At 41.3% G+C, this 25,134-nt stretch overlaps 1 protein-coding gene across 1 annotated transcript; it reads right to left on the reverse strand.

Moving 5' to 3' along the window:
- Positions 1–237: 237 nt before the first annotated feature.
- LOC100019077 (loricrin) lies at positions 238–4,004 on the reverse strand. The gene is made up of 2 exons (XM_001372008.5): positions 3,909–4,004; positions 238–1,877 (listed from the first exon to the last, which is right to left on the reverse strand). The coding sequence occupies exon 2, from the start codon at positions 1,849–1,851 to the stop codon at positions 523–525; it is 1,329 nt and encodes a 442-aa protein (XP_001372045.3). The 5' UTR covers positions 1,852–1,877; positions 3,909–4,004; the 3' UTR covers positions 238–522.
- Between the last annotated feature and the right edge of the window lie 21,130 nt (positions 4,005–25,134).

Consider the following 25,134-nt stretch of genomic DNA (forward strand, 5'->3'; position numbering starts at 1 on the left):
TCTTTCTGTCTTTTTCATTCTGAAGGCTGAAACTGCTTCTGCCAAAAGACCTAATATTTTTCTGGAAAAGATGTGATCACGAGCAACTTTTTAATGCATCTCTTATTGCAAGTGGATTTCTAATAAGTGAATCGAAAGATTTAGAACCCCCACACTCCCATTTCCATTCTCAAACCCATTTTGGTTTGCACCTCCCCCAGCCCTTAAGACTAAAAGAAAGACTCATCTAGAAAGAAATTCTCATGAATTGGAAGTTTATTATCGTAGGGCAAAATAGGAAGATTGTGGTACAGATATTAGGGTGGACAGGTTGGGGAGGGGAAGATGACATTTTCCCAGTCGGGTGAAATATTCTGGAAAATATGACACAGATGTTGGAGCTGCCAAAGAGGCTTAAGGGGAATCTGAGAAGAACTGAAGGTATTTGGTAAAACTTAAACCAATATCATGAGAACTGTAAACCTTTGAAACACAGCAGGAACAAACTTTTTGTTCATTCCTCTGGGTGCTGAGCAGGGTGGTTTACTTGGTTGGCCAGCAAGATTTCTGCTTCTGCTGGGTCTGGTGGGCCACGGGCACTCCCTTGCCACCCCCGGAGGAGCCACCCCCGCTGGAACCACCGCCAGAGCCGCCGCCGCAGCCTGAGGAGCCGCCCCCACTGTAGCCGCCTCCGCCGCAGCCAGAGCCGCCACCGCTGTAGCCGCCTCCGCCGCAGCCGGAACCGCCGCCGCTGTAACCGCCCCCGCCGCAGCCGGAACCGCCACCGCTGGAGCCGCCACCGCCGCAGCTGTAGCCGCCGCCGCTGGAGCCGCCCCCGCCGCAGCTGTAGCCGCCGCCGCTGGAGCCGCCCCCGCCGCAGCTGTAGCCGCCGCCGCTGGAGCCGCCCCCGCCGCAGCTGGAACCGCCGCCACCGCTGTAGCTGCCCCCGCCGCAGCTGGAGCCTCCGCCACTGTAGCCGCCTCCGCCGCAGCCGGAGCCTCCTCCGTATGATCCTCCGCTGCTCTGCTGGGATGGGGCTTGGGCGCACTGCTGAGAACTGCCGCCGGAATAGTAGCCGCCTGACCCTCCAGAGCCACCTCCGCAGCTTGAGCTACCGCCACCGCCGCCGCCGCTAGAACCGCCCCCGCAGCCGCCGCTAGGGTAGTAGGAACCGCCAGAGCCGCCCCCGCAGCTGGAACCGCCTCCAGAGCCGCCTCCACAGCTGGAACCGCCTCCAGAACCTCCTCCACAGCTGGAACCGCCGCCAGAACCGCCTCCGCAGCCGCCACTAGGGTAGTAGGAACCGCCAGAACCACCTCCGCAGCCGCCGCCGCCGCCGCCGCCAGAGCCGCCTCCACAGCTGGAGCCTCCACTGCCACCACTTCCTCCGCCGCCGCTGCTACCGGAACACTTCTGATGGCTTTGGTAGTAGCCGCCGCCACCACTGGAGCCGCCACCGCTGGAACCTCCACCACAGCCGCCGCTGGAACCACCACCGCTGGAGCCGCCACCACAGCCGCCGCTGGAACCACCACCGCTGCTGTAACAGCCGCCGCCGCCGCTGCCACCGCTGCTGTAGCAGCCGCCGCCGCCGCCGCCGCCGCTGCCACCGCTGCTGTAGCAGCCGCCGCCGCCGCCGCCACCGCTGCTGTAGCAGCCGCCGCCGCCGCCGCCGCCGCCGCCACCGCTGCTGTAACAGTAGCCACCACCTCCACCACCGCTGCTACCGCCTCCACAGCCGGATCCGCTGCCACCTGAGCCACCACCGCAGCCGCCACCGCTTCCACCGCCGCCGCCGCCGCCGCCGCCGCCGGAGACTTTGACACAGCCTACGGGAGGCTGGGGTGTGGGCTGGGTTTTCTGGTAGGACATCTTTTCAGTAGCTGGGGATGAAGAAACTGGAAAGAAAGAGAAATGGCCGTTGGACCAGACAATCCTCTCAGTTGCGACTGAGACTTTAGGCTGTACGGGACTCCTGATTTAAGAGCAACTAAGTGGGATCTCTCCGAAAACACACTCGGCACTAAACGCCCGAAACCTAGGGGGAAATTCCACTCGGACTACTAAAATGAGGTTTCCTGGAAGGAGTCAATATAGGCATTTTATACAATCATAGAATTAGATCTGGAAGGGATTTAGAGATCTACTGAAATGTCTTAATTTAAAGGTTTGAAAACGAAGACCCAGAGAGTGTGGTTCATTGAGAGCAGCTGAGTTGGGATTTTAACCTAGTTCTTTGACTCCAAATCCTCTTCCCATCAGAGATGATAATAAAAAATAACTGACTATGCAAATAATCTATGTAAAGCACTTGGCATATATTAATCTCAGTTGAGCTTTAAAACAACCCTGTAAGGCAGGCACTACAAGTATGATTATTTCTGTTTTGTAGATGAAGAAACTGAGGTGCAGAGGTTGTAACGACCTACTTGTAGCCACACTCAAATCTTGTCAGAGGCACAATTTGAACCTATCTTCCTGGCTCCAAATTTTGTACTCTTTACAGCAGACCACATTGCCTGGTATAGCATAGGTTTCAGGTTTCAGGTTCAGAACCTTGCTCTAGATGGTTTGGGGTTTGGAAGTTGGGAAGCTTGTGGCAGAGGAAGTTGATTTTGTTGTGGTACCATCTAGAGATAGGGGATGACCCCAGGGACCTCTGCTCCTTTTGCTTCCATTCAGCCTCAAAATTTTTGGATCTCTATCCAAAAATTCAATTTTATTTCATTCAGCTGGTATTTGTTTAATTTATTTATTAAAAAAAAACCCTTACCTTTCATCTTAGAATCAACAATGTGTATTGGCTCTAAGACAGAAGAGTGGTAAGGCAGTGGGGGTTAAGTGACTTGTCCAGGGTCACACAGCCAGGCAGTGTCTGTGGCAATATTTGAACTCAGGACCTCTGGTCTCTGGACCTGGCTCTCAATTCACCAGCTGCCACCCAGCTGTGCCCCCCTCCCCCAGCAGGCATTTATTAAGCAACCATGAAGTGCAAGCCACTGTTCTGGGTCATGAGGAGAAAAAAAGCTAACATCAAAACAACCCTGCACATGTGCACAGTGAAGTCAATATAAAGTATCTACAAAATGATATGAAGCAAATTTAAGAGAAAAATAAAAGCACTGCTTTGGGAGGAGGACCAAAGAAATCCTCCTATAGGAGCTAGCACCTCACCTATGCTTTGGAAGGAAGCTAGGGATTCTAAGGCACTTAACCATGATTGGCTGAAGTCCCCACTTGTTGGTGTGCAGTAATTTTCAAGTATTCTTGCCCCAGTATTTCCCTAAACTTGAAATGGAAGGAAAGTCCTCTAGTCCATGTCAGTATAAGAGAGTAGCTTTAGGACAGCTCACTCCATTGTAGATGGAGTAGATGATAGATACACTTAGACACCTACACACAGGCCAACTCTCAATCAACCAATTTCCAAGGAGATGCTGAGCACCTTTTTCATGCTCCACACTGTGAGGGGACAAGAGACCCTGGCCCTTTTCTTAGAAGAGACTAACTAGTAAGTTGACAGAGCCAAGGCATGAGCTGTGATTTTGATGAAGCCTAGTTCTTTCTACTAAAAGCATTCTGGAGGCTTCTGGGAATGCTCAGGTACCCAGCTTCACCACAAACACTGAGGTGTGCACCCTCTAACCTCTTCTGAGGAGGAGACATCCATGCCCAATATTTCTCTGTCTCACATTCCCCCTGCTTCCCTGGGTGCAAGAAATGCTCTCAAGTATCCCTTCTTTCCCTCAAAAAGCAAATCTGCAAATGTGGAGTTAGAGGGTCTGATAACTCCAAGAGCAAGATCTGAATCTCACCACTAAGCCTGAAGAATCTTTGACTCTGTCCAGCCACCAGACCTTGGAGAAGAAGCCAAAGGAAGCTGAGCAAACCCCATGGGAGGTGGAAGCAAGCTTAGGGCTCTCACTTACCTGGATCACCAAGAGGGATAAGCAAGGAGAGGAGAAGCTAGCTGAGCTCAGTGAGGAACACTAGACTCCAGAGCTTTTTATATGCTGTTTGAGTCCTCATTTGCATTTGTGAGCCATTCCCTACGTGACTTCTCCTGCTATGGGGCCCCACCTCCCCCATAATGGAGACACAGGGTGGACCACTGGAGATTCTTGAAATGCACAGCCTGGCAGGTGACTTGGCCCCATCCCTGATGCAATGATGTAGCAGGGCCAAAAAGGGCGGATGGCAGGCATTGTTTCTGAAAGATCTGGTGAGAAACGAATGGCATGAAGAGCTTGCTAGGCTATTGGCCCAAGATTAGTGTGTTTGGGCTTTGGCAGCATGACAGAGGTCAGAGAGGTGTCCAAACCTGGGAGGCTGGAGACCCAGGTTCTAGTCTTAGCTCTGCCATTTACTTCTTGTGTGATACTGGGAAAGCAGCTTAACTTAAATGGGCCTCATTTTTCTCATCTCTAAAGTGAAGGATTTATACTGAATTTCCAAGATTTCTTCTAGCTGAGATTCTCTAAGTCCACCCTCCCCACCCTCACACCAGGAGGAATTGAAGAAGACCTTTAACTTGTGATGGCAAAGAATTGGAAATTGAGGAGATGTACATCAACTGTGGAATGGCTGAACAAGTTGTGGCATATTATTGTGATGGAGTATGACTGTGCCATAAGAAATGATGAGGTTAACTTAAAAAAAAAAAAGAAAAAAGGACTGTTGCTTAACCTCAGTTGCTGAGTCCTTGCTACTTTTCTGTCTTAGAATTGATTCTAAGAAAGAAAGTCAGGGTTAAAAAAAAACCCATAAAATAAAACAAAAAAGCATGGAATGATGTATATGAAATTATGAAGAGCAAAATGAGCAGAATCAAGAGAGCATTATATACAGCAGCAAAACTTGTGCATGTCCACCTCCAGGGAAAGAACTGATAAAAAGAAGCAAGCAAGATATAATTTTATACATACATAAATACATATATATATATACATATATTTGTCAAATGATGTCTTCTCTAGCATGGGGAGGGAAGAAGATACCTGGGAACTTTAATGTAACAAATAAATAAGCATATAAAGAAAAAGTTTAAAAAAAAAAGAAAAAATTTGTTGAGATTGGTTTAGTCACTGAACTGCTTCACAATAATCACTGTGGAAGAAAGCCTGCTTTCTGTTCATTACAGTTTCTTTTACCAGGGATTGTTCCACAGACACACGATCTTGTCTCCCTGACTAGGTTGGAAGCTCTCTATTGCAAGAAAAGAAATTGGGGCTTCTCTGGGTTTGTATTGCATTCCATAGTCTGTATAGGGATTCCCCTCAAGTATATAGTCAATCAATGTTGCTGGCTGGCTGAGGCAAGAAAGAGGCAACAGCCACAGCCTTGATTTCTTGTTGGGACAATTTTTCTTGTAGGAAGTGAAGGAGTATAACCTTCCTTTTGCCCTAGATGTTTCTTTGGCTGCTAACTCCTATTTTTTGTAATAATAACAATACTGATGACTACAATGATTGACACTGATTTCTAAATAGTGTTTAAAGTTTGAAAGAAACACTTTATATCATCTTAAATCTGACAACCCCCTGGTTGGGTAGGTACTATAGGTATCATTTTCATTTGAATGATGAGGCAACTCCTCAGTAACACTGATAAGAACAACAGATAAGAACAGTTAAGTGACTTGCCATGGATCCTATAACTAGTGAGTTTCAGAAGCAGGATTTGAACCAATGAAGCACTGTGAAGTAGGGAGTACAAGTGTTTCCCCCCATTTTACAGATGAGGGAATTGAAGTTTGGAAATGAAATAGCTTATCAATAGTCATATAGCTAGTAAGTGTAAAGACCAGGGCTTGAATACAAATCTCTTGGCTCCATATCTATCACTATTCCCAGGGGACCACATTGTCTCTTGATGAGGTTCATGATGTGGGTTTCTTTCCATTGTGGACCAGTTAACTTTGTTTTTCTAAACCTGTCCTCTGTGTTCTAAATTCCAACCATTTAGTTGGTGATATTGTCTCCAAGGACCACCAGATTCCTAGCTTTGGCCAGATGTTTGGCAAATACTTGCCCTTGGTCATAGGAGGACCAGGGATATATGTGGGATGACTCAGAGAAAAACAGTCTACTAGAAAAACAAATCACCCATCAATCCATTTATTCATTCATTCAAGAAACATTTAAACATGTATGTAGAGCACTGGGCAATGGGATGACAGAGATCAATTTAAATAAAATATTGTTCCTCCATTAAGGAGCTTATTAACAGTTTGGTAAGAAAGGATATAACACAAATACAGATAACTCTGGTATATAATAATACATCAGAGCATTAGTGGTATATAGAGCAAATCTAATTGTTCATTCCAAAGGAAAAAGCCTATCCCAGGATTCAGGGAAGGCTTCCTGGACAAAGTAGACTTTGAATTGGCTATGAAGAATATGTAAGAATTTAACAGGTGCAATCAGTGTCCTTCATGGTAGAGCTATAGCACCAGCTAGGTATTTAAAAAACAAAACCTATGTCAGTAATGGCAAACCTTTTAGAGTCTGAGTGCCCAAAATCCAACTCTCATGCTGCATGTGAGCCCCACACCTTACCCTCAACAGGGGAGAGAGGAAACATTCTCATTGGGCTGCTGGGCAGAGGGGTGGGTGATGAGAGAAATGTCCTCAGGTGCATGTGGAGAGGGGGAGGGGAGCAGCCCCTTTCTACATGTGTGCCATAGGTTCTTCATCATGGGCCTATGTTGATGTTTTCTTCCTTCCTTCCTTTTTTTTTGATTGACCACAGAAACTGGATTGTTATTAATAACCTAGATATTTGAGACGTCATATTTTAGTCTTGTTCCACCCATTAATGTGTTGAAATGACAACTGTAATAGTGTATAGTATATAGTCTCTTAATTAAGGTGTAGTTTTTAATGACCCAAATCCTGATTAGTAGGGACTAGAAACTTGTGACACCCTGGTTTTGTAAAGGACATGACACTGAAGAAACTCAGGAAATATACAAAGAGTCTTAGGGAAAGACTTCCTCAGAATTGGTGGAGAATTACTCAGAATTTGAAAGATCCAGGTTCTTTCTGAAACAATGGAGAGAGATTTGGAGGAAAAGTTTCCCTGTGGTCCAAATTCCTAGAGCCAAGGTATAGAATCATATAGTGTGGAGGTACTCAGTTTTTTGTCTTCCCAGAAGGAAGTAGGGGACTGAGGGGTCATTTTGAACTGAACTGGTACAGAGCTAAGAACATTGTTCCTTAGAGAACATGGGTTTGAATCCTGGCTTCATCACTATCTATCTATCTATGTGTGACCTTGAACAAATTGTTTTACTTTTTAAAAGCTCAATTTCATCATTTTTAAAGTCATAGGGTTGGTCTAGCGAAAGGTGCCAAACAAACTCACAGCTTGCAAAACTCCTAGCAGCACCTGAACTGCATTAAAATGTAATTAGGATTTTTTAATTTTGGTTCAGTCCTTTCTAACTCTTCTGGATGGCACTTGAGGTTTCCTTGGCGAAGAGATTGGAGCTATTTGCCATTTCCTTCTCCAAATCATTTTACCGATGAGGAAACTGAGGCAAACAGGGTTAAATGACTTGCCCAAGGTCACACTGAGGCTGGAACTGAAATGGGAAAAGGAGTTTTCTTAACCATTAGTTGCCCAGGGAAATGTTCAACAAAATAAATAAAAATACAATAAAACATAGATAATGTTAATTTGTGGTTTTCTAATGTTTTTCTATTTTTCTATGTTTCTATGTTCTAATGTTTTTCTAATTCTAATTTCTAATTCTAATAGCTGGAGGGATCTGTTTCTTTTTGAGTTTGACATCACTGAACTAGATAACCTCTAAACCCTTATTGGGCTTAGGGTTTCACCATGATTTGATTTGATTTGATTCCTTTTTCTATTCAGGAATGAAAGCAATGCTGATTGGACACTTCCTTATGTGCCAGGCACTCTGCCAAGTGCTAGGGATACCTATACAAAAATGCCACAGTCCCTAACCTCAAGCATGTGCATTTTGTGTAGGAGAAACAATGTGTACATAAATAAATAAAGGCAAAACATATCCAGAGTAAATATAAAGTGGTTTGAGGGAAGAGGAGCCAGCACCTAGGTTCATCTGGAAATGCCTCATGGAGGACAACACCTAAGTTGTGCTTTTAAAGAAATTTGGGGTGACCTGTGGACAGAATTTACTTTCCAGCCTCTTAATGGCTTTAGCTCAGACTGAAATTGTGCTTTTGGGCTACCCATGCCATTAAATATCTCTACCACATACTTGTATACTTTTATTATCTTCTCTCTCTTATTGTCCTCTTATTACCAGTTAGATGGCAATAATAATAATAGCTTGTGAGGTATTTTACATATATTATCTAATTCTATCCTCACAATGACCTCATAAAGTAGGTACTATTATTATAATACCCATTTTTAAGCTTAGGAGGGTGATGCTCTAAGAGATGAAGGGATTTGCCTAGGATCCTGTAGCTAATGAACATCTGAAGCACAGTTTGAATTTAGGTCTTCCTGATTCCAAGTCCAGGGATTTCTCAATTGTCATATTGTATCCAATGACTATAAGCTCCTTAGAGCATGGACTACACTTGAATACTTTTTATTACAGATGATGTGGTAATATTATGGAGAGGGCACTGGAATTGGACTTAGAAAGATCTGGTTTCACATCCAACTTTGATCACTTATTAGTTGTGTGACCCTGGGCAAATGACTTAAACTCTTTGTGCTTCCATTTCATCATCTATGATCATATATGTATCATATATGGATTCCATTATCTTAAATATATCTCACTGCCAGTGTAACTAATAATTCTTTTTAGAGTAGTCAGGGTGATATATTGGAAAAGTAGTTTATCTTCAAATCTTATCTTGGACACTTAATATTCAAAAAATTTTTAAATTTATTTTTAACTTTTATGAAAAAAATTAAATTCTCCAAATTCTCTCTCCTTCCAGCCTCTCACCTATCCATTAAAATGGCAAGTAATATGATAACAGTTTTATATGTGAAGTCACACAAAACATTTCCATGTTAGCCATGTTGCAAAACAAAATAAAACCCCCCAAAAGCAAGAAACATAAGGGAAAAGTGAAAAAGTATGCTTCAATCTACTTTCAGAGTTCATCAGTTCTCTTTATGGAAATGAATAATAGTTTTCATCATGAACCCTTTGGGATTGTCTTGGATTGTTTTGATCAGAATATCTAAGTCTTTCCTAGTTAATCATTATTATATTACTGTTGCTACTATGTGCAATGTTCTATTGGTTCTGCTCTTTGCATCAGTTCACCTGGATCTTTCCAGGTTTTTCTGGAACCCTCCTGTTCATCATTTCTTATAGCACAAAGTATTCCAATGCAATCACGTACCACAACTTGTTCAGCCATTCTGCAATTGATGGGCATTCCCAATTCTTTGCCTCTACAAAAGGAGTGGCTAGAAATATTTTTGTACATAGGAATTAATTTCCTTTTTATCTGATCTCTTTGGAGGACAGACCTGATAGTGGTATTTCTGGGTCAAAGGATATGGTCAGTTTTATAATCTTTTGGGCATAGTTCCAAATTGTTCTCCAGAATGATTGGACCAGTTCACAGCTCTATAAAAAGTGCATTAGTGCACTTTTCTCCCCCTACATCCACTCTAGTATTTATTATTTTCCTTTCTGTCGTGTTAGCCAATCTGATAAGTGTAGCATACCAGGCATCTTAGTATCTTGGAAGTATGATTGATGTATTGATATTGTATCCTGTATATTCATTTACCAGACACATGGTCAGATCACTTAATGTTCATTGTATGGAAAGGACAATCCAAAGGACTAGCGCAAAGGACAAGCAAATTCCTGGGCTGGGTGTTGACAGCCACAGTGTCCTGGCTTGGACTACATTCATTTTCAAAGCACAGGTTGGATTAATCTCCTCCTCTGTGATTCCGTCATTGTCTATGCTACCAATGTGAAATCCTATATCATGTCATGTATTCATTAATCACCTCCCACTTGACATTCCTAAGGTCCCCAATAAAGGCTGGGGAACATGTGCGAGCCCTCTCTTCTCCTCTTCTCTTACACCTCTTACTCTCACAATGTTTGCTCTCCCTCTTGCCTCTTACAATCTTGATCTTGCTGTGGTCTACTATGTTCCTCATGTCTGACTGACTTACGCAGCACAGCTGCCCCACACATCTCCCATTAATCTCTTGACCACCTGGTCCATGGGGGATGTCCCTGAGGCCTGTGCTCCACACAGGTTCTCTTGGTCCTCATACTTATAATTTCTCCACTCTGTTATCTTTCACTAGAGAGGTATCTACAGAGGAGCTCGCAACTCCCCAGGTGTTTTAACCTGTGGTCTCTGAGTCTTTATTCCTGCATCTCTTGCCCTGATTGTGTATCTATCTCACATCCATATTCCTCTAGTCTCCATTCTCCTTCTCAGGTCACCACCCACAGATAAACTATATAGGAATGGCAGGTCAGTCCCTATAGTAAGTGTGAGATGGGTAGGTACATCAGAGCTGTTTTAATGTGTATTTCTTTAATCAGTAGTTATTTAGAGTATTTTAAAAATATGATCATTATTAGTTTTGATTTCCTCCTCTGAAAATTGCTTGATCATATCCTTTGACTATTTACCAATTGGAGAACAACTTTATTTTTTTATAAATTTTATGTCAGTTCTTTATATACTTTGAAAATGAGGCTGTAAACAGAGAAAGTTACTGTAAACCTTTCCCTGCTCCTCCCAACCAGGCTTCTGCTTTCCTTATAATTTTTGTTGCATTGACTTTTTAAAAGATATTTTAAGTTACTAATTACATATAATAATTTTTCACAAAAGTTTTCTGAAAGCATAAGATCCAAATCATTTCCCTTCTTCCTTCCCCTCCGCCTTCCTGGAGACGATAAGCAATTTGATCTGGGTTATACATCTATTATGGCTGAGTTGATTTTGATACTTAATATTTATGTGACTTTGGTTAAGTTTTTTTTGCCACTAAGTTTGTTTAACTGTAAAATAGGGATATTAATATTTATACTACCTACTTTATAGTATTATTGAGAGAAAAGTATTTTATAAACTGTGAGGGGAAATGTAGTTGTCAGATATACATATACATATATGGGTATGTAAAGAGGCATTTAGCAAATAGATCTAGCACTGTAAGGGAGCTCAGAAGATATTTAATTTTACTGATGAAGAAACTGAGGCATGAAATAAGTGACTTGGCCATGATCACATAGTCAGAAGCAGGATTTGAATTTAGGCCCTATCTATGAGATCCCATCAACTGGGAGTGGTAAGAATTTTTTCCCCTTTTTTAAGTCAAATGTTTTAAGTTAAAATTTTTTAAATTTCTAGTTCCAAATATTCTCTTTCCTTCTGACCCTTCCTCTACCAACCGAGTAGGCAAAAAAAAGGAACTCATTATACATGTGAAATTATGCAAAACAAATTTCCACATTACTTTATTAGTAAGAAAAATAAAGGAAATGATAAAAATATGCTTCCATCTGAATTCAAGAGTTCATTAGTTTTCTCTTTGGAGACGGTTGGCATTTTTCATCATGAGTGCTTTGGAATTGTCTTGGTTCATTGTACTGATTAGCGTAACTAAGTCTTTCATAATTTATTATAGCTGCAATATTTCTATTACTGTGTATAAAATTTTCCTAACTCTGCTCACTTCACTTTGCATCAATTCATGTTTTCACAGGTTTTTTTCTAAATCATCCTTTCATCCTTTCTTACTTCACAGTAGTATCTCACCACACTCTCACCGTATAACTTGTTCAGCCAGTTGATGAGCATTCCCTCAGTTTTCAATTCTTTGCCACTACAAAAAGAGCTGTTATCAATATTTTTTGTATGTGATAGCCCTTTTCCTTTTTATCCAATCTCTTTGGGGTACAGACCTAGTAGTGGTATTTCTGGAACAAAGGATATGGATGATTTTATAGTTTTGGGGGCCTAGTTCCAAATTGCTCTCCAGAATAATTGGACCAGCTCATAACTCCACAAAAAGTGCATTAGTGTACATTCTGCATCCTTTCTACCATGTGCAGTATTGCATAAGAGTTATTTTAATTTGAATTTCTTTAATTATTAGTGATTGAGAACACTTTTTAATGTGACTATCAATAACATTGATTTCTTCTTCGGAAAATTGCCTCTTTGGCAATTGGCTTTTGGACATTTATTAATTGGGGAATGGCTCTTATTTTTATAAATTTTGCCCCAGTTTTAAATAAATTTGAGAGATAAGACCTTAATCAGAGAAAGTTGCTGTAATTCTGCCCTCTTTCCCAGTTTCCTACTTTCCTTCTAAATTTGACTACATTGGTTTTATTTGTGCAAACCCCTTTAATTTAATTGTAATCAATTTTATCCATTTTATCTTCTGTGATCCTTTCAATCTCTTCTTTGGTCATGAACTCTTCCCTCATCCATAGATCTAACAAGTATCCCCGCCCCCACTTCCTCTCCTGATTTGCTTATGACATAACCCTTTATGTCTAATTGATGTACTCATTTTGAGCTTTTCTTGGTATACAATGTGAAATGTTGTTCTATGCCTAGTTTCTGCCAGACTGCTTTTCAGTTTGTTTTTTTTCAGAAATTTTTGTTTAATAGTGACTTCTTGCCCCAATATCTGGGACCTTTGGGTTTATCAGACTCTATTACTGTGGTTCTTTATTTATATATATTACAGACCAAATGTTTTCCACTGGTCAACACTCTATTTCTTGTCTGATACCAGATGGTTTTAGTGATACTAAGGATGTTATATTTTGAGATCTGATGCTGCTAGGCTGCTTTCTTTTATTCCCCCTCCCCATTAATTCTCTTGATATTTTTGACCTTTTGTTCCTCTGGAAGAATTTTTTTTTCTAGTGATGAGGACTTTTATAAATTAGATTGGTCATGGTAGTTAAAGAATGATATTGGGAAAGATGTTGTTTTGAATTACAAATTGGCCCCAAATTACCTGAGGAGTAAATGATACCCATGCACATAATAGAAATTTCTAAAGCTCAAAGGATCTGGGACAGCTGGGTAGCTCAGTGGATTGAGAGCCAGGCCTAGAGACAGGTCCTAGGTTCAAATCTGACCTCAGACACTTCTCCAGCTGGGTGACCCTGGGCAAGTCCCTTGACCCCCATTGCCTAGCCCTTATCACTCTTCTGCCTTGGAACCAACACACAGTATTGATCCAAGATGGAAGGTAAGGGTTTAAAAAAAAGCCCATAGGATCACAGATTTAGAATATTAATGGGGGGGGGGGGACTAGTTCTTGTCCTTGGGAAATCTCTGGTCTTATAGGGAGAGACACAGAGATGGCCATTATGGAATTCTCATTTTGATAAGAAGGATATAAATGCTCTGTCCTTAGTGGACCTTCAGTTTGATGGAGGAGATTCTGACCCTGTCTCCTGAGAACCTCCAGTTTTATATATAGGCAGCCCCCAGACTCATGCCCTTGGTGAATGCCTAGTGCACTGGGGAGACTTATAAACCCTGTCTTCAGGAAGCCTCCAATCTGATAGGGGAGAGGAAACCCTTATCTTCAGGAAGCCCCTATTCTGATGGACGGAGTGGGGCTGGTTTTTGCCCTCTAGAAGCCCCAAATACTATAGCAGAAGATGTTGTATTTATCTGCAGGAGTTTCCACTCTGATAGGGGAGACAGCCTCTAACCTCAAGGATTCTTTGAGTCATAACTCAGTCCTTGCCCTCAGTCTTAATGGAGAAAATCAGGCTCTGGAAAGCCTAAAACCTGGTAATGAAAAATAATCTCAGTGTACTTCTACCACTGTACATCCAGCTAGTACATTGCTTCCTGTCCGAGCTCTTCTTTTTCCTTTAGCCCTCAGCTCTTTATCTCCATGATGTCTTTTCTTTCAGGCTACCTCTATGCTACTGGGGTTGTTCTTGAATATCATTTGAATATCTTGACCTGGGGGTGGCACCTTTCAGGAGAAAGCAGGTTATAGCTTTGGAGCCAGCTTTGCCATTGATCATAGTTCTGGGTATACCTCTTCTAGGGAAGCTTGGATCCATTTTTCCTCCTAAAACTGGAAGGGAGTTCATCTAGTTCAACCTCCTCCTTTGAAGGCAATGACACCCAGAGGTGTTAAGTGACCTGCCCCAAATTTTGCATCATGTTATTGATGGGGCCAAGAATCCAGATATTTAGATGATCAGGGTTTCTCTGTTCTACTCGGTCCTATATTCCTCCCACAAATAATTATTTTCTACTCCTACACTATCCTTAGTAGTATTTTGATAATGAAAACAGATAGACATTTCTGCAGAGCCATATAGATAGTGGAGTGGAAAGATTGCTGCTCTTGGAGGGATAGGGTTTGAATCTGAGTTTAAAGTTTACTAATTGTTGTGGTCATAGTGGATTTGGGGAGGAAGGCAAAAGGCATTTATTAAGCACTTACTATTTGCTAGGCACTGTGCTAAGATATCATCTCATATCACCTCTATAATCTTGTAAGGAAGTTGGTATTATTACCATCCTTTTGCAGTTGAGGAAACTGAGGCAGACAAATGAGATGACTTATTCAAGATCATATAGCTAGAAAAAGCTGGGAGTAGAACTCTGGTCTTTCTGACTAGTCTAGTCCTACTACTTTATCTAGTGTACCACCTAGCTGCCTCTAGGAAGTAGTTAAATCACTTAGCCTCCTGTAGCCTCAGTTTCCTCACACAAAATGGGGATAAAATGATACTTATACTGCCTATTACATAAAGTCCTGGGAAAAGCACTTTGTAAATCCTAAAACATTTAAAAATTGAGTTATTATTTTTCCCTATTTGGTTTCATATAGAATCTTGATTTTTTTTTTCACATTAAAGATAGGAACTGGACCTGTGTTTAAGTGGTACAGGGAACTTCCAGGTGAGGAAATGCCTACTCGTTCAGGTCAGCACCTTCTCTGCAACTTATATTCTTAGAATTGTCATGAACTCTGAAAAGTTAAATGTCTTACCCTGGGCCACATAGCTGGTATGTGTCAGGGATAGGACTTGAACCCACATCTTCCTCCCTTTGAGGAGGAAATCACTATATCACACTGCCTTTCACTGTGCCCACGTGACTGAAATAGCGCCACATAATGTAATGCTATTGTCCTTTAAGACTTTGAGTGCAGATTAAGACACACACACACACACACACACACACACACACACACACACACACAGATATGTCATTGTGGGAATTTCTTTTTCTTGAAAATATATGTTTGTAATGGGTTTTGTTTTTCTTGATTTCTTAGTTGGGTAAGGACAAAAGAAGAAAAGAGGTTTAGATCTAAAAAATAAAATACAATTTAATTAAAAAATAAAATAATGTGATACCTCCCCCCCCCCCCCCAGTAGGGGGTTCTGGGAGGATTCACAATGACTCATTGATCAGTGGTTTGAATTCTCTTTCCAACTAGACAAAGTAATTTGGTGACTTAAAAAACCCTAAAACACTTGTATAGTGTTTTAGGGTTTCTAAAACACTTGTATAGTGTTTTAGGGTTTATCAAAGTTCTTTCCTTATACAAACAACTCTGTGAGGTGGGTATTGAAATTATTATTTTCCTCATTAGATGTGGACCTGAGTTCAAATCAGGCCTCAGACACTTGTTAGTTGTGTGACCCTGGGCAAGTCACTTTACCCTGTTGGCCTCAGTTTCCTCATTTGTAAAATGAACGCAGAAGGAAATGACAAATCACTCCAATATATGAAAAACAAGTAAACAATATAGATATAGATACTGAGGCTTGGAGAGGTGACTTGCTCAGTCATATAGCTACATAGTGTTGAACTCTGGTCTTTGGACTCTAAATACCTAAGAGAGTTTCTTCCCTGAAGTCATTCTGTCAAAAAAAGGCAATTTTCAAATAGGCACCCTGCTGCAGCCCAAATGTTAATGGATTAGGAGTCTGAAGAACCAAGTTCTACTGTAGCACTGGCTCAATCACTTATCTCAGATAATGTCTTCAATCTTTTCAGTCTTGGAATTCTAGAGCTAACTAGTGTTGATAGCATTTGAGTTCAAGGGCTCTCATAAGCTCATATACACAGTCTTTCAAGCAACCATTTCATAGTGCTAGAAGAGACTTTCACTATAATCTAGCATTTTTTTTAGTTGTTTTCAGTTGTATCCAACCCTTTATGTCCCGTTCTTGGGTTTTCTTGGCAAAGATACTAGAGTGATTTGCCATTTCTTTCTCCAGATTATTTTACAGATGAGAAAACTGAGGCAAACAGGTTTAAGTGACTTGCCCAGAATCACAGAACTAGTAAGTATCTGAGGCTGGATTTGAATTGAGGTCTTCCTGACTCCAACCTTGTTTTTCCATAAACTCCACTACTGAGCTGACTCATCATCTAGCATAACCCTCTCATTTTTTTTGGATAAGGACAAGGCTAAGAAATTACTTTCTTAAGGTCACACACTGAATTAGAGGAGATCTAGGCTTAGTCAAGTGGATAAGCATTTATTGCTTATGTGCCAGGCACTGTGCCAAGCTCTGGGGATATAAAGAAAGGGAGAGACAACATGCAGACAGGTACATACAAAATATATGCAGGATGGGGGGCAGCTGGGTGACTCAGTGGATTGAGAGCCAGACCTAGAGACGAGAAGTCCTAGGTTCAAATCTGGCCTCAGACACTTCCTAGCTATGTGACCATGGGCAAATCACTTGACCCCCATTGCCTAGCCCTTACCACTCTTCTGCCTAGGAACCAATACACAGTATTGATTCCAAGACGGAAGGTAAGGGTTATATATATATATATATATGCAGGATAAATGGGGGATCATTTCAGAGGACAGGGACTCAGGACTCCTTATTTCTGGTATATTGTGCTCTCCATGGCCAAATATGCCATTTTATATTCTCTGCTGTGTGATTAAAAAATGAAATAAATACAGGGACCTTGAGGTCAGGGAGTTTACCAGTCCTGAGTTCAAATTTGGCCTCAGATACTTCCTATCTTGGTGACTCTGGGCAAGTTACTCAACCCTAATTGACTAGCTCTTATAGCTCTTCTGCCTTGGAACTGGTATCTATTCAAAGACAGAAATAAAAAAAAAAAGCATTGCATTCAGAGTTGGGGTTACAAAAAGAAAAGTAAAAGTCCTTGCCCTCAAAGATGTTGCTGTCTATCTGAGTATGGGGAGAGATACAATTTGTTCTTACCTAAGTAAACACAATGAATATACAAAGTAATTTCTAGAGGGAGAGAGTGATAAGGAAGGTCTATCCAGGTTGTGCTTTGTAGGAAGTTGGGAGTTCTTTGAAACATCAGAGTCAAGAATGCATTCTGGACATGACACAAAGCTTAGGCAAAGTCATGAAGACAGGAAATAGAATACTATATAAATAGAATAGCTATGGAGTCCAATTTGACTAGAATGGAGAATGTAAGAAGGAGTTTAATAGTAAACAACTGGATGTAATTTAGTCAGTAGATGAATGCAAAATAAATAGCCAAATGGAAATATGTATTGTATAACACATGTACAAGCTATATCCTATTACCTGCCATCTTGAGGAGTGGGAAGGGATGAGAGAGAACATGAAACAAAATATATAGTCAGTTAAGGATGAACTATGGCTTTTTTTTTTCAAAATCAGAAGAGAATCCATTAATTAAATTGCTTAAAAATCTCTTTGATATTATCCTCTCCCCTGCCCATAACTTCTTCTCTTTTCCTAATTTACCTGTTGTTGTGGGAGATCCCATCATCCACTCCACTCCTCATAGTTGTCAAGGTCTATTGCTTCTACCTTCATATCATTTTTTAAAACCTAATCTTCTGTCTTGGAATCAATACTGTGTATTGGTTCTAAGGCAGAAGAATGGTAAGGACTAGCTTGAAAGTGTTTGAGGTCAAATTTGAGCCCAAGATCTGTCTTTATGTCTGACTCTCAATCTACTGAGTCACCTAGCTGCCCTTTCTACTTTTATATCATCTTCCCTCTACAACCCTTCCTCCCCTCTGACATTGCTACAACTCTGGCACATGTTCTCATCATCTTATACCTGGACTATGGCCATAGCCTGCTGAGTAGTCTCTGTTTCAAATCTCTCTCCAAATCCATCCTCCACTCTGCTGTGAAATTGATCTACCTTTAGCATAGGTTTGATGATGTTATCCCCTGTTCTAGAAACTTCAGTGACTCCCTATTACTTTCAGGATCAAATATAGAATTTTATTTTTCTTTCTTTTCTTTTTTTTTTGAAAGTCCTTCTTCTCAGTTTGGTTTCTTTCTACATTTCCAGTCTTGTTTTAGCATACCACACTCTCTTTTCCTAGTAATCTCTTTGAGCCAGGTACATTGACTTCTTTGTGGTTTCTCAAACAGAATGCCCTGTATCCCAACTATGAACATTGTCACTGGCTACCTCCCGTGTCTGAACTCCCTTCCTCCTCATCTCTGCCTCCTGGCTTTCTCCAAGTCTTAGCCAGTCTCACTTTTTGCATGAAACATTTCTCAGTTAAATGTCTTTAAAACAAACAAACAAAAAAACAAAACCCCCTTACCTTTTGTCTTAGAATCAATACCAAATATTGGTTTCAAGGCAAAAGAGTGGTATGGCTAGGCATTGGAGGGTAAGTGACTTGCCCAAGGTCACATAGGAAGAGTCTGAGGCCAGATTTGAAGTTGGGTCCTCCTGACTCTAGGACTGGCTCTCAATCCACTGTGCTTCCTAGCTGCCCCATCCACTTCCTTCCTTCCTTCCTTCCTTCCTTCCTTCCTTCCTTCCTTCCTTCCTTCCTTCCTTCCTTCCTTCCTTCCTTCCTTCCTTCCTTCCTTCCTTCCTTCCTTCCTTCCTTCAAGAGCTAGGTAGGGTTTAGTGAATTGCCCACAGTCACACAGCTAGGAAGTGTTTGAGGCTATAAATCTGAACCCAGGACCTCCTGTCTTTAGATCTTGCTCTCACTCCCTTGAGCTACCTAGCTCCACCCTCCCCTTGCTCAATCCTTATAGTACCTTATTTCTGAGACTAGTCTCAGTTTATCTTGTATAGATCTTGTGGGTACACAGCTGTGTACATGTAGCCTCTCTCATTAGACTATGAGCTCCTTGAGAGCAGTGGCTGGTGTGTGTATGTGTGTGTGTGTGTGTGTTTTGGACTTTCTTTGTATCCTGAATGCTTAGTTCAGTGCCTGGCACATAGAGATTGCTTAATAAATGCTTGTTGACTGATTAACTACAATATATATCTGGTCAGAGTCAAGTGGTTTGCTGGTTATTTAGGGTCAGGTTGTAATGAGGGGAGGGCCAGTGAGGTGGCTTAGTGGATTAAAGCACTGGGTTTAGAATCAGGGGGATTACTCTTCATGACTTCAAATCTGGCCTCAGTTACTTTTTAGCTATGTAACCTTTAAGTGACTTACTTATAGCTCTGTTTGCCTCAATTTCCTTACCTGTCAGATGTGAAGAAGGAAATGACTAATGACTAATATTTTTGCCAAGAAAATCCCCCCAAATGAGGTGGTAAAGAGTTGGACATGACTGAACAACAATGAAGTTTGATAAAAGAACATTATAGAGGAGAAGTTGCTCAGTGGACAGTGTGCCAGGCCTCGAGTCAGGAGAATCTGAGTTCAAATCTGACCTCTGATACTTCCTAGCTGTGTGATAATGAAGTGGTAATTTAACCCTAATTACTGAGCCCTGACTGTTTTTCTGCCTTGGAACTCATACTTAATATTGATTCTAAGACAAAGATAAAGTTTTTCTTTTCTTTTTAAAGGGAACATTAGAGGGAACTACCCTAATAGTACATCTTGATCCAGAATAAATATATTTGGAGACAGAAAACATCAGCACTAAGTCCCTTTTTTTTTTTTTTTTACAAATTAGGGAACTGAGCATCAGAGAAATTGAATAACTTGTCTAAAGTCACATAACTAGATTTTTCCAGAATTAGGATGGTATACACTTCTTCTGTCTCCAGGATTTCTTTCAGTGCCATTAGGCTGTCACTTTTTGATTTTAGGTCACTTATCTGACCTCACCTGATGGAATGACTCCAGAGCTTGGAGCACAGGGCCAGGAACACTGTGTGATCATACTAAAAGAGTTTCATTGCTGCAGGTGCTCTAGAGAAAGCTGCAAGATTCTGGGACATATCTCCTCCCCTGGGGCTGAAACTCAGCTCAGAGGTGGTTTAATGAGAGGAGAGAGCAGGATTTTCTAACCAGAGGGCTTAGCACCTGCATCCTTGTAAAAAACTTTATGGGTAAGAAAGAATGCTAGTTAAGGGCAGACAGGCTTTATAGGTCACAAGCTAGGAAATATGTCTTCAAACTTGCCAGGGCTTGGGTTTAAGGCAATGAAGTAAGGATGGAGGGTCCTGAGTCTTTGAGTTGTTGCCAAGTCTCAGTTATCTGTTATCCACATTGTGGGTTTGTCTACAGCAAAAGATTACTGGTCTTCTTTTGCATTCTCCTACATTGCTGGCTTTTCTGTCTCTACTGCTCCTTGTCAGATCTGGTTGACATGGGGTCCAACCAGAGGTTAATAAGACTGAGAGTGGAGTAATACAAAAAGCAAGAGGAGGCAAAGGGGGATGGGAGGCCAAAGGCAGTGGAAGTGGTAGTGGAGGCAGGTGGGGGGGGAGAGCAAGGGGGAGCCTGAAGTCTGTGCATGGCTAGGGGTCTCCACCTGGGTGGAGAAGAGGGCAATCTTTTATAGGGGGTTATCTGGGATGAGGTAACCTGTGTTGCCTCTATTGGTCAAAGTTGGGGTACTTGGGTTCAGTTCATTGGATGGCCCTGAGGGGGTTGGAATTCTCAGTTTCTGGGGATGGGAAGTTCTCAGGCCTGATGATCAGTGATGCAGGAGGTCATTTGTCTAGGTCTGACAGCAAAGTCCTTATGTTCTGCCAGGTGCTGCTGGGACTGGCAGGTGCTGGGGGAAAGAGAGAAAGAGGGGCTTTAATGCCATGGTCTATCACTCATTTTTTTAGAAAACATTTAAGTGCCTACTAGGTGTCGAGGTACTATAAGGCACTGTGCTAAGTGCTGGAGGAGGGACAGAGATTATTTGAATACTTTACTACTCTTAAAGAGTTTAAAGGAGGTGGGAAGGGCAAGACAGGTATGGAAGTGACTATAATTTAGAATAGGATATGGCAATTACATCAGAGAGGTACGAAGCGCCATGGCCACATAGAAAGGAGTAATCCCTTTATATGATCTTAGAAAAGATCTCTTGAAAGAGGTGGAATTTCAGCTGGGCCTTGAAAGATGGAAAGAATTTTTAATGGCTGTGACGGGTGTGAGATAGAAAGAGCATTCCAGGCAGAGGGGAAATTTATGAACAAAGGTCCAGAGTTAGGAAAACACAGGCTCACTGAAGTATAATTTGGATGGAGCACCAGGACTATAAACGGGGAGAGTCAGTAATAAGATTTAAAATTGGAAGGGGCTCTGGGCAGGTAGTGGGGACAGTGGATAAAGTGCCAGACCTGGAGTTAGAAGACTCATCTTTCGGAGTTCAAATCTGCCCCCAGACACTTCCTAGCTATGTGACCCTAGGCAAGTTGCTTAACCCTGTTTTGCTCATCTGAAAAGTGAGCCGAGAAGGAAATTGCAAACCATTTCAGTATCTCTGTCAAAAAAACCCCAAACAGGGTCATGAAGAATTGGATATGATCAACAAGCTAAGTTAATTCAATTCTCCTTTTTTATAGATGAAGAAACTTAGGCCCAGAGAGGATAAGTTAGTTACTACTCAATGTTACACAGAATGTATCTGAGTCTGGATTTTAAAATCAGATCTCTTAACTTCTAGTCCACTATTCTTTCCATTAAACCACACTACCTTTGCAGTGGGTCCAGTATTGACATGGCTGAACTGGGCCATTTAATCTTGTCTTAATACCAGAAATGAACAGAAAGAATTTAGAAGGTAGGTATGATGCTAATGTAAATGATTATACTACTTTCAATAGATAGAGCACTTTTAGGCAGAATGGGTAGATGAGTACAATTTTTTCCAATGGCCATGAAAGTGGCTGAAGCAGGCACTGTGGAATGCTTAGTGCTTGGCCAAAACATTAAGGGTGACACAGTCATACTACACCCTGGGACTTTTGTTTTGCCACTGGACTTTGATGCCCAGAAGAGAGAATGAAGCTGATGACTTTGTGCAATTCTGCTTCACTTAAAACCAACTCAGCACAAATCAAGACATCATCCCATGATGCTATTGGTCCTCTTTGAAAATGAAGGACAAACAATAACAACAATGATGCTGCTGCTAAAACAAGTGAAAACAATATTTCCCATATATACTGTACTTTTTGGTTTACAAAGTGCTGTATGTGCATGGTCTCAGTAGCAGTCCAGACATATAAGCATCTGGGAAGTATGGTTGATGTATTAAATACTTGATCAGATCAATTAATGATCAATGTATGGACAGTTCTAAGGGCAGGAGAAATCCTGAGCCTAAGCCACAAAGGCTTAGCCCTCACCTTGTCAAACCTCATTCCTCTGAAAAGCGCATGTCAGGTGAATCCCCACCTCCTCTGATCGTGTCATTGTCTATTCAACCAATGTTAAGACCTACATGCTATGTTACATATTCAATGATCACCTCTCAATCCACAATAAATGCTGGGGTGAGGGGCACTACTCTTCCTTTTGATTCCTGCAACCTTGGAGTTCTTCCTTCTATCTCTCTTTATCTTTCCTAGCGCCACTCTTGGCCACGTGCTGTCTATCTCGGAATTCTTACTTTCGCGTGTTCTCTTATTTCTCATGTTCTCCTTAGGTCTCAGTTAATAATAACAATAACAAATGATGATTATTTAGAAAGCTTATGGAAATACTTTTGAAATAAGGAGACATCAAATTACTGAGCAACAGTCAGGACTAATAATAGGCATACCGCCAATAGATTGGTGTAATGTAACTAAAAGTAATTGATTTCCATAAAGAACCTTTGAAATAGCTAAGATTCAAGAATGGAATCAAAAGGTCCTTCATGGAAGAAACCCCAGAAACTTAGTCAATAATATATGTGTATGTACACACACACACACACACACACACACACACACACACACACACATATATAGCAGAAGAGTACTTAGGGTTAGGGTTGTGACTTGCCCAGGGTCATGCACCTAGGATATGTCTGAGGTCAGATTTGAACCTAGGATCTGGCTCTGCATCCACTGAGCTACCTAGCTGCCCCTATCCAATATAATATTTGCAAAGAATCATTAAACAAATGTATGTCAGGCACATTTATTTGTGGAAACTGAGGGAATATATAATGGCAATTCGAGACTGAATTATCACTACCAGAAACTAAAAAAAAGGGTTAGGGGAGACTGAAAGGGAACAAGGATTTATTAAGTTCTTACTAAGTACTAGGGAGAGGCATCAAAGTGGCTCAGGTTATAGAATGCTGAGTCTGAATCAGGAAGACCTGAGATCAAATGTGACCTTGGACACTAACTGTATGACCCTGGGCAAGTCAATTAACCTCTGTTTGCTTTAATCCACTGAAAAAAGAAATGGTAAATCACACCAGTTGCTTTGCTAAGAAAACCTTATAGACAGTATTAGTATTTTATGGTCCATGGGATCACAAAGAGTTAGACATGACTAAAGGACTGAACAGCAAGGATGGACCAGGCACTGGGCTAAGTACTTCATGAATATAAAATACGTATTTTCTAAATGAGATTATTTGATGATTTATCCTTAAGGAACATGAATTTAGTGACCAAGTCTCTTGATACCATGTATAACACTTTTTGTTCTGTACCAGGCTGGCTCTGTAATAATCTATATCAGACTTATACACAAAATATTCTCTGCTATGCTTTATCATCTGAATCATGATGCTGAGTAATCTAACTTTATTCTTTCAACTTCTCAACTGTAATCCCTTTTTCCAATCTTTTTTGTTTTTCTGGTTATAAGTAAAAACAATTTTGGGCAATTGTTTTTTCACATTTTGGAATTCCAATTTTTTCTCCCCCTACTCTTCCCCACCCCAGAATATTTGATATAACTTATACCTGTACTTTCATGTTATTCATATTTCTGTATTGCTAATGTCACGATAGAAGACACATATCACACATGCAATAAAAAGCTTATGAAGGATATAAAAGTGGAAGGCGGCATGCTTTGATCTGCATTCAGGTTCCTTCTTTGGCTGCAGAGAGCATTTTCATCATGAGTCTCATGTTGTTACCTTGGAGACTTACTTTGCCGAGTTAATTATTGTATAATATTTCTGTTACTGTATATGTTGTTCTCTTTATTCTTCAGTTGCAATCTTTTAGTACTGGTTTCAGGCATGTCATGGGGGAGTTATATGCCATTAAAAAACAAACACAACCTAGGTAGTGAAAGCAAGCTATTGATGGGACTCAAAGGCTATATCTTTGGTCTTTCCTTTAGCCATAGGCTACACTGGCTATTATAAACTTCTCAGTCACTAGCAGTAGAGGGGATAGAGTAGATGATTCCTACAGTTCATTCTGGATCTTTTGGTGCAGTGTGTGGTTTCTGCAGGCATCTTCATGGCACCTTCTGTGCCTTGAATAAACAACTGTGAGATAAGCAGGAAACTGGGCCATGCTTGCAATTCTACTTATTAAATTGGTTGAAAATCTACTTCCTGTTTGGAATAGTAACCCTCCTTCTCCTCCCCACTAGGGCTAAAAATGCCAGGGAGTGGCTTGCTTCCACTGTCATGTGGACAGGGAGTTAAGAGGGTAGAAGCATCTCCCAAGGTAAAAGCCCTTTAGGAGGCTGATTCTTTCCTAAAAGAAACACTCAGGCTTCATATTAAAGTATTAGCAATGCAAGGGAAAGAGGGGTTAATACTTTACCAGAAACAGCAGTAGTAGGAGGAGGAGCGGAGGCTGCAATGGTAGGTGGGACCACCCAGGCAGTAAGTGAGGGAGGCAGGAGTAACAGCAGCAGGAGGCAGCAGCAACATCAGTGAGAAGCAAGGCAGACAGGCCGAGATGCCATTACTCCCTAGAGGAAAAGTTTAAAAAGCCATGACAGGAGAAACGCAGTTTTTTTTTCCAAACTAATTTACTCCAAGAGAATTAAGGGTTCTAAATCCCACTTCTGGTCGCCATAAATGTA

The sequence above is a fragment of the Monodelphis domestica genome, chromosome 2 (assembly GCF_027887165.1).
Source record: "Monodelphis domestica isolate mMonDom1 chromosome 2, mMonDom1.pri, whole genome shotgun sequence".
Classification (NCBI taxonomy): domain Eukaryota; kingdom Metazoa; phylum Chordata; class Mammalia; order Didelphimorphia; family Didelphidae; genus Monodelphis; species Monodelphis domestica.

Bases quoted from the DNA above. Each gene is read 5' to 3' on its own strand.
- LOC100019077 (XM_001372008.5), bottom strand. From the start codon at position 1,851: ATGTCCTACCAGAAAACCCAGCCCACACCCCAGCCTCCCGTAGGCTGT.